This window comes from Bos indicus, chromosome 19 (genome assembly GCF_029378745.1).
Source record: "Bos indicus isolate NIAB-ARS_2022 breed Sahiwal x Tharparkar chromosome 19, NIAB-ARS_B.indTharparkar_mat_pri_1.0, whole genome shotgun sequence".
Lineage (NCBI taxonomy): Eukaryota > Metazoa > Chordata > Mammalia > Artiodactyla > Bovidae > Bos > Bos indicus.
In genome coordinates, this window is record NC_091778.1 from 32,961,711 (window position 1) to 32,978,910 (window position 17,200).

The following is a 17,200-nucleotide window of genomic DNA, read 5'->3' on the forward strand; positions in this document are numbered from 1 at the left end:
TATTGATCTCTAGTCAATAGACTAAAATTTATTTCTCTTAGAATTTCTTACTAATCAGAAGAATTTATACACTGTAGGCATGGCCTCAAAAGCAAATGATTCAGAATGAAGCTGCAGACCTCTGGTTGTTCTCTACATCTGAGAGGAGAGCAGGAGGTCAGTGGACATGATTGTGGAGCAGACAGCTTGGAGGAAGGGTGACTAAGAGGCTCAAATCAAGAGCACAGCCTATTTCTTATGTGATGTAGCCAAATGGACAAAAGAAATCTGAGTCCAAGTCCACACACAGCAAGGGGAAATATCACATAAAGGCAGAAATGGAAAATTCCTATTCTGGGGTACACTGACCTGAGATATTCATACACTTGGTTAGGATAAAGAACATCTACCATTCTTATGAAATCTTAGAAGGTTTTCCTGGAATGTTCTGTAGTCATCCATTTAAAAAGTCACATGAGAAAACAAAACATCTACATGCAAGAGGAAGTTCTTTGCACTCAATTCTGTTCTTTTATTATTTCTTAACACAAAAAGATGAAGGCTGCTGAATACAGTTGTTAGATGTGTTTGTTTCCTTGTGCGAGCCACCTTTGGGTGAGGCCAAGCAAATGCTTATGAGAGAATCAGAAGCACAGACGTAAGAGAAAAGATGAAAAGAGTGTAAAATGCATTTCTTATTGCTGGTAGTCATGATTCCAGTAGGAAAAAAAAAAACAGGCTGTAGCGTCAGGAAGTTGAGGGTGCAGAAGGGAAGGAGATCAGTTGGGAAAGGGGACCTGGATTTGGGGTCTACTTAACCCCCATAAAAGAGAATTAATAAATAAATCCAGAGATTTAAAGCAAGAATAGGATACCTAGAAACTTGTTTTTTTTCCTTCATTTTAATCCTGTGTTAGACTTCTCAAGAAATACATAATTCACTCAATAATAGCATCTCTGTCAAATGCACAATAAAACCTCATATTTTAAAACAATGTTACGTTCTTTTGATTGACAAAACTGAGAAGAAAAAAGAATACTGTTTTAGAATACTGGAGTGTCTGGTCCTTTATGTTTTAGCAGACATGGAAAACTTCCATGAGATTGGAGACATTTTCCTCTTGGGTTTAAACCTGTAATAAAATGTTGCTGACAGACTAATTATAAATGTTTTATATAGTTTGTGCATATGTGCTCTTCTCTAAACCAATTTAATTCCCATTAATGCTAATCTGGTTAATGCCCACTCAGAGAGGAAAGGAACACTCTTAATAAACTATTGATTTATTTGAGCTATTTAAATGGGGAACAGGCAGAAACAGATGGGAGAATAGAAAAAAAAATCACTGTTTTACCCATATCTGCAGTTCTTAGAGTATTTTCCAAATATTAATGAATATTATAATTGGTATAAAGAGGAAATGGGAAAAAATAAAGTGACAAAGTGACAGCCCTCCCTCCACCCATAAAAAACTGAGGGCCTTGTAAATAAGATGATTTGTTTTTTTTTTTTAGTACTAGCTCCAAGGTTAGAAATAAGATGTTATAACAGAGGCAGACTTTGTTAAAAAAAAAAAGAGGTTAAAAACTGAGGTTGATATTTGCAAACTCTTACTGAATGGGTTTTTAAGAAAAAAAATAAAGTAATCAAAACAAGAATAGGTAAATTCTGCCCCTACCACAGTTTGTCCTGCTCCTAGTGTGAGTAGCCACCTTGTTCTCCATGCAACAATCCAGTAATTCCCCTCACTTCAATTCAGTTGGGATTTCCACCTCTTGGGGTGCTTTAGCAAGCCAAGACTGCTTAAAAGACATTGTGTCCAGGACAGAGTAGTTTCCTTGAGCACAACTGTGTAAGATGTTTGAGCACCATAAGGCTTGCCTAGAACTCAAAAGCAACAGGAAACCCTCCCCAAACTAGCCAAGCATTTCTAAAGGATGTCTGTGCCTTTCCCATTCTCCCTGGAAAGAGTGGCACAAAGCAGGGAATAAGTGGAAGATGGAGTTTTGTCAAGGGTCTACCATCTGGCGGTAAGATACATTACTTAACCTCCCTGATACTCAGTTTCTTTATCTGTAAAATGGGGATAATAGCCTTCCTGTTCTGTTGTTAAATCACAGCTGAGTATAAGGATCAAGAAAGATGTAGTTGAAAACACTGTGATATCCGAGAAGTGATGGGTAACCGTACAGAATTATTAATCGGGAAAAGGTTTAAGATAAAGTGGCACAGGAACAAAAGTAAAGGGAGAAAAACATCAGGAGAGATAGCAATTTTATCTGGGCTGTGTTAAAAAAGAGAGTGAGCTATACTCTCAGGGATTTCTTGAAAGTTTTAATGGTAACTGACACTCATACTTCATAACGGTGAACGTAAAACATAAAATAAAGATGGAAAATGGAGATTCGTGCAGATTTCCTTTTTTTCGAAACCTTTGCGGTTGGTTGTTCATGCCAGTGAGGGTGGAGAGGAGAACAATCTCTTTAACATTCATGAAAAAAAAAAAAATACTGAAACAAATATCGGCAGCGCAAATATTAAACTGCTTCTTCTCTACCGATTGGTAAAAAAATATATTATCTTCTGATATTTTCTTTTTTCTTTTTAAATTATAAGTTCATCCGTCCCAGCCGAAGTCGTGGCCCGTCATCTGGTAGAACTTGCGGTTGAAGGGCCGGTAGAAATCCCGCAGCTGCCGCAGCACCTGCGCGTCAATCTCGGGGTGGGGTCTGCCCTTGGTCTTGCCCAGGCAGTGGGGGCGGCCGCTGCCCTCCGCCTTCTTGAGGCAGGGGAAGCCCTTGGTCTGGTTGAAGTAGAAGTGCTTGTCCGAGATGATGCGCTTGAGGCCCAGGAAGTCCTGCACGCGGCCCAGCTCGCCGGCCGGGTCGCGCACCAGGCGCTCACCGCTCACGAAGAGCATCTGGCGGGCGGGGAAGTGGCGCAGCCAGCGCTCCAGGTGCTCGGCGTACAGGCCGATCTGGATGGCGCTCCACGAGCGGTCCACCAGGCCCGCCGAGCGGTTCCGGAAGGCCAGGCTCTCGAAGCTGGGGATGTCGGGCCGCTTGGAGAGCGTCTGCGTGTAGTCCGACACGGCCCGGGTCACCGGGTCCCGCACCACCACCAGGAGCTTGGTGTCCTTGGACATGGCCGAGATGCGCGCGGGCGCCTCGCGCGTCACGAAGTAGCTGGGCGTCTTCTCCATGGTGATCTGGCCATCCAGGGTCCTCGGCATCAGGTCCCTGCGCGGAGCAAACAGACCAGGGCGGGTCAGAGGTCACAGCTCTTTGGCCACACGTCTCCAAGTCAACACTTTAAAAATATTGATTGTTAATGGGAGGTTAATTGCTATACAATGTTGTGTAAATTCCTAGTGTACAACAGCGTGAATCAGCTATAGGTATACACATACCCCCTCCCTCCCACCCGCCCCTTCATCGCACCCGTCCCCCTATCCCACCCCTCTAGGTCATCATAGAGCATCAGGCTGCAATGTCGACACTTTTAATCCTGGCACCATCTAATTACAGTTGTAGAAACATGAAAAAATGCAAGCCGAATTTTAGAGCTGAGAGGTACAGGAACGTCCCTCTGAAGCTTGGAGATCAGATATCCTCTATCCACCTAAGATGTGAAGGCACCTTAGTTTATAGGAGAAGGAATAGGATTCAGCATTCTCTGAGATCCTCTTCTGGTGTCACCTCTCCCTTATTTTCTGCCCTATCCAGCTTCTAGAGGGCTCTGAACATCTGCCATGAGAACCTCACGTGCCTGAGTGGAGCAGAAAGGCACATTAGAGCCAGGAGCCTGAGTGCCTTCCTCTAATAGACTCCGTGAGCTTCTTTCTAGGAGAGCAGAAGTCTTATGCACCCAGAGCCAGGCGGCCTGAGTTGAAGTACCAATCGCTGCCCTTACTAGGTATGTGACTGTGACCTCGGAGAAGCTGCACAGACACTCTGCATCCCTAGTTGCTCGCGGATGTACTTTATGGGAAATAATAATACTATTTTAACCTCCTATGGTTGTTTTGATGTTGTATAATATTAAAGGTATTAATATACCTCGATAGCTTACAAAAGTGCCTGGCACAAAATAAGTGCAATGTAATTTTTTTATAATCATCAACCCACAAGGCGGTAAGAAAATAACCTTGATCAAATTCTTTTAGGTGAATTAGAATATTGTAATAAACACAATTATACAGCAGTGAGATGGTGTTAAAATACCCTGAGCCCTTTTTGTGGTTTTCTTGTAAACAAATAAATTATAATCAACATAATATCATTGTGTAGCACACAAAATATTTCTCTTTATAATTCCTGAACTTTCCCATAACAAACATCAAATAATTCATCTTTTATCATCTAATAATTTGAAATGCCACCGTTATAATAGTTTAAATATCGTGGTCCCTCTCTCTGTTGGCCCAACTGTCATGTTAAGTTACTATCGTGTTATGGTAATATATTTTCATGTACATCAAAGTAAATTCTGACTCTGTTGTTCAAAATATTCTTGATGATTCTTGTCTGTTTATTCTTCCTGACAAATGTTAGAATCACTTGTCATGTGGGGGGAAAAAAAAATTCCTGTTGGAGTCCTGTTGGAGAGATTGCTACCTAGTTCAAGCATGAGAAAGGATGGGTTTCAGAGCCAGTCCAAAAGTACAAGCAGGTGAAATAAAACCTATGTATTTTTCCAAAAGTGTACTGCCATTAAATCCACTATTTATCATAGATTTGAAATAGGTATCTGTATGTTGTTGTTTAGTGGCTAAGTCATGTCCAGCTCTTTTGTGACCCCATGGACTGTAGCCCACCAGGCTCCTCTGTCCAGGGGATTTTCCAGGCAAGAATCCTGGATCCCTGGGATCTTCCTAACCCAGGGATCGAACCCAAGTCTTGTGTCTCATGCGCTGGCAGGCAGGTTCTTTACCACTAGCGCCACCTGGGAAGCCCAAAGTCATCTAATACTGGTGCTTTTAAGGGTTGAGGATAAGAAAGGGACTAGGATCTTCAAATACATTTACAGTTTCTCCTGTGGTTATTGTTTTTTTTGTAATGATCTGCTTCATCTTCAGTGCATTTTGTCAATTAATATTTTTCTAAAAATCACCCAGTTGAGTAGTTGAAGTTTTATGCCCTATCTCAACTATAATTTTGTGGAGTTTTTTTCCTGCCTTTCTTTCTAGTTTGGTAGATGACTTTTCAAATTTACTTATTTGCATTTTACTTTTTTAATGACATTTATTCTTTTTCTATTCATGCTTTGCTCTTCCAATTTAATTAACTGAATGTAAACATTCACTTATTATAATTTCTCTCAAGTAATAAAAACATTTTGAAGTTACTGTTTGAAGTTACTGTTTTCAAGTACAGACTTGGTCAAATTCCCCAAACTTCAACATGCACTGTTGGTCATTTGCATAACTTCACAAATATTTAGTAATTGCACTTGATACTTTTTCTTTTTGGTCCAGGCATTAGGATTGATTTTACTTTTATTAAATTCTGATGGTTGACTTGCTGGTTTCATTCATAATTATTAATTTCTATTTCACCTTTGTAGTAAAAAATGCACTGTGTGTTACATGTGTCTGCTTTTGTTTGATTTCCTATAATTTTATTCCTCCTGTGTATTTGCTAATTGTATATTATGAAAAATTTCAAATATACCCCAAAGTAGACAGTACTATAACATACATCTCACGTAACTTACATCCAGCTTCAAAAAGCAACTGACTGCCAATTTCATTTCCTCCCTAACCCTCTATGTCAACTCCCCCATCACCCTAAATGAATTACTTTGACGTTTATCTCAGACATCATGTCAATTGCTTCACAAACAATCTGTTGCCATGTGCATTTATACCTGGCACAAATTCTTCAACATTCGTGGCAATAAGCCACTGATGCTGGCTTAGTTTAATTATACAGATCTCCTCACAATTTACTTTCTTTGATATTTTAGTCAGCTTATCTTTACTTTTCTTTTGGAGGAGAAATGATAATTAGATATCTGATTCCTCTTGCTTTTTTCCTTGTTGATTTAAGATATCTGCAATTCCTTTTTCAGAACTTTTAACTGTGCCCCCATCCCCCATTTCTTAGACATAGCTGAAGGTCTGGGTAAGAAAAAGCAAAGACCAGGGAGGTCTGTGTTGACACAAGGGAGACACAGACGGTTGACTGCCTGTGTAATGCTGGGGCCACACAAAATCCAGATTTTGTCACTGCATACGTGTGTATGCATACATATTCACAGTGACAAAATCTGTGTATTCGTTACACACATACACACATGTATGGGCTTCCCTCAAGGGTCAGCAGTAAAGAATCTGCCTGTAATGCAGGAGACTTGGGTTCAACCCCTGGGTCAGGAAGATCCCCTGGAGAAGGGAAGGGCAACCCACTCCAGTATTCTCGCCTGGGAAAGCCCATGGACAGAAGAGAATGGAGGGGTACAGTCCATAGGGTCACAAAAGAGTTGGACAGGACTTAACAACTAAACAACAACAAAAACAGCACACACACACACACACACACACATATATATCCCCTTCATGGAACTGAGAAGTCGGCTAGACCAAACTACTTTGGAAGCTAAGTTACACTTTTATAAGATGAGCCAGGAGATCTATACAGAAACTGTTGGACTATCTCAGGGAAGAAAATTGGATCAAATGTGTGAAAAAGTTCTGGACTGTAAAAAAGCACACATCAGACACCACTGAAATGATGAGGAGTACTCCAAGATTTTTTTAAAAGAGTCAGCATTCTTGCCTCCTTTCCTATCATCTCTGACCTTTAAGCACTCGACCTCGTATTTTGCCAGTAGAATAGAGATAACACCCTTCAGATGGGAGCTGCTGGTGGGCAATCTCAGTCTTCCTGCCCTCCGGCCCTGGGGAGAAGTAGACTCCCCAGCGGCCTGTCAGCAGAGATTAAAGTCATAGATTGTGCCAGCCCAGAGGAAATATTACCCATATCCCTGAAAAAAAGAAATGCTATTTTAAATTATCTTGATAGGGTAGGAAAAGAGCTATCCAAAGTAGGAGGAGTTTGAAGAGGAAACAGCTAAAATAGGATTTCAGAGGAAAAACACATTAATTACTGTCATCTTCAGGATGAGGGAAGTGGATGGGATGGGGAGTCCGAGTGAACTAGGGGCTGCCTGCTACCTTCTTTCTTCATAAAGGAAGAAATGCAAGTGTAAGTAAATCCTTGATGAGGCTTATATTGCTGAGAATTGTTGCTTTGTAAAAGGACTCATCTCAGTTCAGTTCAGTCACTCAGTCGTGTCCGACTCTTTGTGACCCCATGAATCGCAGCACGCCAGGCCTCTCTGTCCATCACCATTTCCCAGAGTTCACTCAAACTCACGTCCATCGAGTCAGTGATGCCATCCAGCCATCTCATCCTCTGTCATCCCCTTCTCCTCCTGCCCCCAATCCCTCCCAGCATCAGAGTCTTTTCCAATGAGTCAACTCTTCGCATGAGGTGGCCAAAGTACTGGAGTTTTAGCTTTAGCATCATTCCTTCCAAAGAAATCCCAGGGCTGATCTCCTTCAGAATGGACTGGTTGGATCTCCTTGCAGTCCAAGGGACTCTCAAGAGTCTTCTCCAATACCACAGTTCAAAAGCATCAATTCTTAGGCACTCAGCTTTCCTCACAGTCCAACTCTCACATCCATACATGCCCACTGGAAAAACCATAGTCTTGACTAGATGGACCTTTGTTGGCAAAGTAATGTCTCTGCTTTTGAATATGCTATCTAGGTTGGTCATAACTTTCCTTCCAAGGAGTAAGCGTCTTTTAATTTCATGGCTGCAGTCACGACTCATCTCAGAATTCTTTAAATAGCCATCTCCCTTTTAAATTCTTAGATTCGTTTCCTTATTGCAACTTGAATTTTAATGCTCAGAAAAGAGCTCCTTTATCACACAAAACAAACTGCACATATATGTTGGAATATAGTATTTCAAAGAGGTTAGGTGAATTTGGACATTTTCCTTCCTTACCCGAGTGAAGCATGTACTATGACTGTTCTGTATAAGGGCTCAGCCTGGGACACACATTGGAAGGGCCACCTGAGCACGATGAGAGCTTCTCGGAAACACTGGGCAAGTGAGGGGAGCATAGAGGTGAGTGCAATGAGAAGACATGTGGGTTTGTCTAAAGACCAGACAAGCTGGGGTTCAGGGTGAGAAATTCCAGTGAGCAACAGACAGGGTGGGTCCTAGGACGCCTTAGTTTCCAGGCAAATAGGATTGGCTGTTCCATTCACTTTGCAGGAGTGAAAATAATTTGGAGACATTTTATAGTAGAAATGGGTAGGATAAAAGGGTAGAAACTAGAATTATAAAGAAAAATTAGAGATGCTTATTTGTTTTCTCCTGAAGATGTCAAGGAGAAGAAGGAGTTTCACAAGAATAAGGAGTTTCACAAGCAAATGAAGGATTATTACCAGGTGCGTGGCACACTTTTTTCTTTGTCCCCAAAGAAAAAAAGAATTCACCATAGCCAAAGAGTAGAAGCAACACAAGTGTCCACAGAAGGCTGAGTGGGCAGACAAAACATGATCTAGCCATACTGTGGAGTATTACGCAGCCTTTAAAAGGGAACAGAATTCTGACACCTGCTGCAACATGGATGGGCTTTGAGGCCTTTATGCTGAGTGAAATAAGCCAGGCTCAGAAGGATACAGACTATGATCCCACTTGTATGAGGTCCCTAGAGGAGCTGAATTCACAAAGTAGAACAGTGATTGCCAGGGCTGGGGGCAGGGGGAGGGGGAGTTTGTCTTTGATGGGGATTTTAGTCTTGCAAGATGAAAAGAGTTCAGGAGAGTGATCACTTAGCAATGTAAATGTACTTACTGCTACTGACCTGGGAAATGGTCAGTTAAAATGGGCAGTTAAAAATGGCTAAGATGGCAAATGTTATGTCTATTTTATCCTGATTTCTTTAAAAAAAGAACTCACCCAGAAGACAAAGACATCAAATTGTATCGATAGAAATGAATTAGACAGCCAGTTACAAAAACGTATACACTAGATGATTTCTCCTATAAAAAGCCCAAAAACAGGCAAAACCCACCTGTAGTGTTAGATGTCAGCTCAGCTGTTGCCTTTGGTGGGGGGAGGATTAGTGACTGAAAGAGGCCACAGGGGCTTCTGGAACGTAAGGAATACCCAGTGCAGGATCTGGGTGCTGCTGACATGAGCGTATCCACCCTGTGAAACATCACTGAGTCGGATCCTAGGATCTGAGGCCTTTGCTGAATGGTGTTATACTTCAATAAAAACTTATAGCACATATAAAAATAAATGGACCAATTTTCTACAGTTCTCCAAGGAACACATGGATTTCAAGAAGGGCATTTGCGAGACTTCCTGGGTGGCTCAGTGGTAAAGAATCTGCCTGTCACTGCAGACGACAAGGGTTCAGTCCCTGGTCTGGGAAGATCCCTCATGCCACAGAGAAGCTAAGCTCGTTGCACCACAACCACTGCGGCCTGTACCCTGGAGCCGGTGCTCCACAGTAAGAGAAGCCAGTGCAATGAGAAGTCCACGCATGGCAACTAGAGAGTAGCCCCTGCTCGCTGCAACTAGAGAAAAGCCTGTGCAGCAGTGAAGACCCAGCACAGCCAAAAATAAGTAAATAACTTATAAAAAAGGGCATTTGCTAAACCAACTACATCTCCAATTTGTGGAAGTTTAGTAAATAAAGGGACAAGGTTTGAGCTCCCATCTCTAGGAACCAGTGGTCCTCCCAGGGACCCCTTGCCCCTCACCCCGGGTAAGTTATCAGAACAGCAGCTGCCTGACCTCTGTCCCAAATGAGATTCTCCCAGCACTTATAAGCGCCTTGGAGTTCAGTGTCATGGAGGATGTGTCTCTACTGTATGGACACAAGCGCAGAGATAGTTGAAGAATGTGGTATGCTTGCAAAACATTTATCAATGGTTTTCTCCTGTAAGATAAGCTAGACATTATGCTCCCAGTTTTTCGGAGGAAGAAGCTGAGATTTAGGCAGGAAAAGCAGCAGGTCCAAGCTACCATGGTTGTCTATGGGAGGTGATGGATGGTCCTCCCCGTGCCTGTGGCCAGGTTATCCCTGTCTCACAGGATGAGAGAAAAGTCAGCAGACAAGAGCGATAGGAAAAGGACATGCAGAAGGTGACTTGGATGGAGCCAGTTCGATGGATGCAGACCCTGATAACGTGAGAAAGTTACCCCATAGGGTGGCTGTGAAGAGGCTGAAAGGCCCAAATTGAACACAGATGAAGGAATTTGTCTGTTTGAAACAGGGGAGCTGCGTGAAATTAGACTGAAAAGGGGAGGGTGTGATTAACATCAGTGAGAGATTAAATCTGAGTCAGCGTACAAGTCAGGATGGATCAGGAAAGCCCTGCAGGTAGTTAGATATATCTGGGGAGGCTCTTCCAGTGTGATCCCAGCTTGAGGAGCTGAAGACCTGGGTTAGGGGCTGATAGTGAGGAAGAAAAAGGCGGTGAGAAAAGGAGGAATACTGATGGGAGGCAGACACAGGGGGCCACACAACTGATTTATGGAGCGAACAGAGGAGACATTTTCAAAGAAGATCCCAAAGCTTTACAGGTGGAAAATGATAGAAATTTTACTTTAAAAAAGCCCCCCAAACAGATCGCAAAACAAAAATGCAGTTGTACTGCATAGCAAAAGAAACTCTGCTCAATGTTATGTGGCCTCCTGGATGGGAGGGTTTGCGGGAGAATGCATGTGTATGGATGGCTGAGTCCCTTTGAGGGTCACCTGAAACTGTCACAATATTGTTTGTTAATTGGCTATACAAAAAAAAGTTAAAAAAAAATGAGACCATTGCTACAGTCCTTATTTTTATTTAAAAAATAACTATTGGAAGAAATACATCACTTAATTTATATGATGCATAAATAGAAGATACTAAAGAATCTTTCACATGAGGGGAAAAAAAAAGATATCTGCCTAAAAATTCTAATGGAGGCAAAAGACAACATATGATTGCTTTTATCCTAAAACATGGCTCAGATGGATCATACATCTCCATGAAGAAAATGGAGTTTCATAGGAAACTCAAAACTGGGAATAGAAGTGTGGATTCAGCTTGGATTCTGATGTTAAAAGCTATGTGACCTTAAGTGGATCACTTAAGTTCTCTGGGCCTTGGTTTCTTCATCAGCAAAATACGACCACCGTCCCCCATGTCTCAGAGGCCATCCCAGCTCTAAGGTTCCATGTATGTTCAGGGCTTTAACTCATTAGTAACCTGTTAGGTTGAAAGTTCCACCCAGCCTCACACTTGCTGATCTCTTCTGATGTGTGACTACCAATCAAATAAAAAGATTTTTGCAGATTATTAAGCAGGACAACTTGGCATCAACAGAATTGATTTAAGAATCAATGAGGTTGAAAAGAATGCAGCTCCAGTAACAGACACCAAGGCAAAGTGCTGAGGCTGGTTCAGATGAAGGCTGTCTTGGCATATCCCTGGTGCCTGGAGGCAGCAGAAAGACCAACTAGCCCATCCACCAGCTGAGTAATCTTGCTGCCTTCAGGAAGGCGGGGTCAAAGGAGACCCATCTCTGTATCTGCTTTTTTTTTTTTGGCTGTACCATGCAGCATGTGGAATCTTAGTTCCCTGACCAGGGACCAAACCCTGGGAACCAGGGAAGTCCCAAAGGAGACACATCTCTTCACCACTTATCCTCTGTGGTCAAAACATCAAAACAAGATGTCAGTGCTAGAAAGTGAAATCCACAGAAAAGGACAGTCAGGAATTACCAATAACAGACCAATAACAGGCACAGGACAGTCAAGAATTCAATTCCAAGTGTCTTAGGAAGAACATGATGAAGACAGAAGCAAAGGAACCCGTACTTAGCATTTACCATAGACCGAGATCTGATATATTCTTTCCTGCATCTCACAACAGTGAAAAGCTAGAATTACTGGCATAATTTCTCAGAGGAGGAAATGGGCTCAGAGAGGTAATACGAGTTGTCCAAAGACAGACAGTAATGAGTGAAAGGGACAGAATGAAAATCCAGGTCCATTCTGCCCCAAAGCACACGCTCCTTCCACCTTCCTGGACCTGGGCAGGCAACCTGGGCAGGGGTCTGTTGGCAGATGGCAGATCCATCGCTGACCTTCTGTCACAATGAGGGAATATTACAGGCACTACTTCCCTGTCCACCTCAAGAGCGTGAATCATTCTGTCTGGAATCTTGCAAACAGGTCGCAGACACTGCCTGTTTTTCAAAGGCTTTCTTCTGTAGGGGAAGGACCTGAGTTGTAAGGCAAAGGTAATTTACCTTGAGAAATAAATAAATCTGGCCCATGTACACATACATTTTTTTTTTTCTCTTTTAGTCTCTGCAGCCAAACAGAACTGTGTGTCTGTTTCTGGAAACCTCCGGCAGCAGGAAATTCTAGGGAAAACATGCTCTTTTCATGGCCATGGAATGAAGGTGGTTCCCAGGGGGGCCCCCGATGGCGTGAGCTGGGAGCAGAGGAAGCAGGGTAACCCCCGTGCCGCCGGGCCTGCGTCCCCTGGGCCAAGGGCAGTTATGGCAATATTTCTTTTCCTGCTGGCGTTATGTGGACCTCCACTCCAAACATGCCTTCTGAGGCTGGAAAGAAAACTCCCTTTTGCTGATTTTTTTGAGTTGGCTTCTGTAGGAAAGGAAGATATATGGTTTTGGAACCGGCTCCCACACTGACCGAATCTCAATGGGCAAATCTGATAAGCAAACTGTCGTCAAGATATCCAAGCATCAGACTTAAAGGCGGATACATTTCCCAGTGCCCTGAAAGCCAGTGTTCCTTCTAAACATCTGAACAATCAAGTAAAGAGACAGAAAGAGATGGTTCTCATTCTCCGCGGGCTTATGGACAAAGGAAACTAGCTTATTTCAAGAAAGCAACACAATGTTCCTTGGCACTGCAGGGGAGGAGAATGAAGTCAAGGATTCTTGGTTGATGATGTGGGGGAGCCTCATGAAAGGGCAGAAAATACATCTGGATCCAGGTCATGGAGAAGGGCAGTCCTGAAGGGGAAGAGGCAAGGGTTATCTGGGATCATAAATTCAGTCCATAATCCTTGATGTCTGTGTGGGATCTCAGAGTTTCCCAAGCAATTCTATAATTTTTCTCATCTATGGACTCTTAGGAAATACAAAAATAGACCAGTATCTTACAAGGCTCATTGCTCCACCCTCTTATTTTCTCCTTCTAAGTTTACTTCATTGGGAAACTCATGTGTTCATAAGATTGAAAATATCCTTTCTAACCTCGTTTACAGCATCCCAAACTCTGTTTTATTTTTATTTCTTTTTAAAGGTTTTTTTTTATGTGATCCATTTTTAATGTCTTTATTGAATGTTACAACATTGCTCCTGTTTTGGTTTTGGTTTTTTGGCCGCGAGGCATGTGGGACCTCAGCTAGCAGACCAGAGATCGAACTCACACTCCTGCATTGGAAGATGAAGTCTTAACCACTAGACACCAGGGAAGTCCCCCAAACTCTGTTCTAAAACGGTGTCTGGCTCTTGGGAACTGAGGTACCTCTCCCAAGGTCCTCTCAAAATATAAAAGAATACCCAGAAAGAAAGCCCTAACCCCATTAAAAGCTAGACTGAACAGACCACCTAATAATAGGGGCAGAATCTATAAAGACAACCAGAGTCTAAGAGAGGACCTGGGAAAAGATAGGGACTTTCCACCTGTCCACAGTGGATCTATCTCTGGACATCTGCTGTTCTTTATGCATCAAGCTAGGGAGGGATGATCATTATTCTGTCCAGGTCACAGGTTTCAACACTAAGGGAGACAGTGAAGGAAGGGAAGCCTGGCATGCTGTAGTCCATGGGGTCACAAGGAGTTGGACACGATTTAGTGACTGAACAACAGAAATGTCTTAATGTTTCTAAATCCAGTTATAAAAAATGACAATAGAAAACAGTATTGGAGTTGGAGTTATTGAAAAGAACTGACTCACTGGAAAAGACCCTGGTGCTGGGAAAGATTGAAGGCGGGAGGAGAAGGGGTGACAGAGGATGAGATGGTTGGATGGCATCACTGACTCGAAGGACATGAGTTTGAGCAGCTCTGGGAGTTGGTGATGGACAGGGAAGCCTGGTGTGCTGCAGTCCATGGGGTCGCAGAGTTGGACACGACTGAGCAACTGAACTGAACTGAGCCGATAGAAAACAGAGATAAACTGAAATTAAATTAGGATCTAGAGCCTAAATAATATTTATAAACTCTTAGAAGTTTGTGTGTGAGAGAGAAAGATTACAGAAAGACAGAGAGATCAAGAATAAGCTGAAGAAAGTCAGATAAAGACAAATACAATTTGATATCACTTATATGTGGACTCTAAAGAAAATGATGAACTTATTTATAAACAGAAGCATACTCACAGACATAGAAAACAAACTTATGCCTGCCAAAGGGGAAAGGTTGGGGGAAGAGGGATAAATTAGGTGTTTGGGAGTAACATACAACGCCTACTATATATAAAATAGATAATCAGCAAGGACCTACTGTAGAGCACAGGGAACTATACTCAATATTCTGTAATAACCTACATGGGAAAAGAATTTGAAAATGAATAGATATATGTGTATGAGTCATTTTGCTGTATATCTGAAACAAACACAATATTGTAAATCAGCTATACTCTGAGTGTGTGCTCAGTTGCGTCAGTCATGTTCAACTCTTTGCAACCCTTTGCACTGTAACCCAGGGGAAACATGCCTGCAAGAAGAGAGTCAAAATACAATCTCTCCAAATGGATGGACAGCAAGGTCCTGCTGTATAGCACAGGGACTGTATTCAGTGCCCCATGATAAACCATAATGGAAAAGAATACATGTATGTATAACTGAGTCACTCTGCTGGATAGCAGAAATTAGTACAACATTGTGAATCAACTATATATCAATACAGACTTTTAGATATATACATATCCATCTGTATATCTTAGCCCTGAGGCATACTAACTTGCTTCAGTTGTGTCCAACTCTTTGGGACCCTCTGGACTGTACCCCACCAGGCTCCTCTGTCCACTGGATTCTCCAGGCAAGAATACTGGAGTGGGCTGCCATGCCCTCCTCCAGGGGATCTTCCTCATCCAGGGATTGAACCCTGGTCTCCTGCGTCTCCAGCATTGTAGGCAGATTCTTTACCTCTTGTATCACCAGGGAAGCCCCCAACCATATTCCAATATACAGTAAAAACAAAAAATAACAACAAAAAAATGAGCTGGAGAAAAGGAAGTAGGTAGACTGCGCTCTTGTGGGGGCAGCATCACTGAGGGATAACTGGAGGGAGTCTCAAAGCAACCCCCCGACCCAGCCTCGTGATTTCACAGAGGCAGGAAACTTTGAAAAAACCCAAAGCTAGGTGGACCCAAGGCTTGGCTTATACCCTGCTCACCTGAGCCCTGGTTCACTGTTGTCTCCATGATTCAAAATTCTTCTCAAATTCTAGAAAGACAGTGAGCTCTGGGTTTGACCATGCTGAGGTTTCAATTCCCTAAACAATAAAGTTCATCCCTGCAGAGGAAATTCCCTTGTGGTTCTTTTGAGGCAGGAATGATGCATTAAACACGAGCCTCAATGAAAGGAAGGGCTGTTCTTCATCCTATCTGGTACTTTTAACCATGTTCCAAGATCAACCATCCAGAGGAGACATGGAATTCCTCATGGGGCGGGCAGGGCGGGGGCTGAGGGTGGGGCAGCTCTCCTAGCTCTGCAGCCACAGCGAGGGCTGCAGCCATGGCCAGAGCCATGCACACCCCCAGTTCAGCTCATTTTGGCTCCAGACAGGCTTTTATAAATGACTGGTCTGAGGGCTGTCAGCTTCTGTGCGGCTGCAGACGGATCCTCTCATCAGCCTGGAATTATCAGCCCTTCGCATACGTGCCACTACAGATAACACAAGAAATGTGCTTTCGTGGCTTGAAATTGACGATCTAAGGACAGTAGAGCAGCCGAGACACGTGGGGGCAGGATAAGAAAAACCTTGACATTTTAGAAAACCTCTTTGTTACATTTGGATAAGGATGCATTTTTTGTTGTTGTTCGTTTTGGTTTCCTTGATTTCTGTTTGTTAGGTTCTGGACACAGAGTGGGTGCTCAGCAATATGCCTGCAAAGTTTATTTATTTATTTGTGTGTATTTTGGGCTGCTCTGGGTCTTCACTGCTGTGCGTGGGCTTTCTCTAGTTGCAGTGTGTCTCTTGTTGCGGAGCACTAGGGCGCTCGGACTTCAGTAGTTGCAGCACATGGGCTCAGTAATTGTGGCATGTGGGCTCTCGAGCACAGGTTCAGTAGTCATGGCACATGGGCTTAGTTACTCCTTGGCATGTGGGATCTTTCTAGACCAGTGATCAAACCTGTGTTTCCTCCATTGGCAGGCAGATTCTTTACCACTGAGCCACACCATAGAAAGCTCTGCCTTTAAAGTTCAAAGCAGGAAAAATCAACGTGAAGCTGTGATTTTTCAGGGTCTGGGGCCCTGGCCTCCCTGGATGTTCTTTCTAAAATGTGCCATCAGGACCTGCCATCAGCTTCCCTGGGTTTGAGCTACAAAAAATGACCTATGTTCTGTCTCACTGAGAGAACTTCCAAAATAATCTCACTCTGGTGAGATGAGACCAATCTCCAAAATCATGGTATCATTGTGAAGTGAGGCAAATGGACAAAACTAAGTTTGGGAGAGCGATCAGTGAGGGTCCACAGATCCACTCCATTGACAAGGTTGCCACCTGTGCGGCCCTGGAGGAGAAAATCATGGCTGCAACAGGGACCAGGCAGCCTGTGGGTCAAATCCAGCTATTTGTCTCAGTAGCGAATAGCGAACACAGAGCCAGGTCCTTTGCTTACGGAGAGTCTGTGGCTGATTCTGAACTTGGACGGCAGGTCGAGTACTTGTGACAGAGACCAGATGGCCTGCAGAGTCTAAACTATTTATGATCTTGACCTTTTCAGAAAATGTCTGCCGACCCCTGCTTTAGGTCATTATTGCCACCAGAACAAAATTATCATAAAAATCTTGACGGTAATGTAATTAGTATTTTGCTGAAATGAAGCATGAGAAATGAATTGTACTGCAGAAGATGTAATTGCTCATGATGTGTGTGTGTTTCCATTCATTACTCACCCACACATCGCTGGTCCATCCATAGATCCAACTGA

The 17,200-nt window shown here is 43.0% G+C and overlaps 1 protein-coding gene across 1 annotated transcript in view; it reads right to left on the minus strand.

Annotated features, from left to right (window-relative positions):
* Positions 1-487: 487 nt before the first annotated feature.
* HS3ST3A1 (heparan sulfate-glucosamine 3-sulfotransferase 3A1) overlaps positions 488-17,200 on the minus strand; it is an 86,006-nt gene continuing 69,293 nt past the window's right edge. Inside the window, exon 2 of the mRNA XM_019982517.2 lies at positions 488-3,219. Coding sequence (XP_019838076.2) covers positions 2,598-3,219 — 622 coding nt within the window. The 3' untranslated portion in view covers positions 488-2,597. The remainder of the gene's footprint in view (positions 3,220-17,200) is intronic.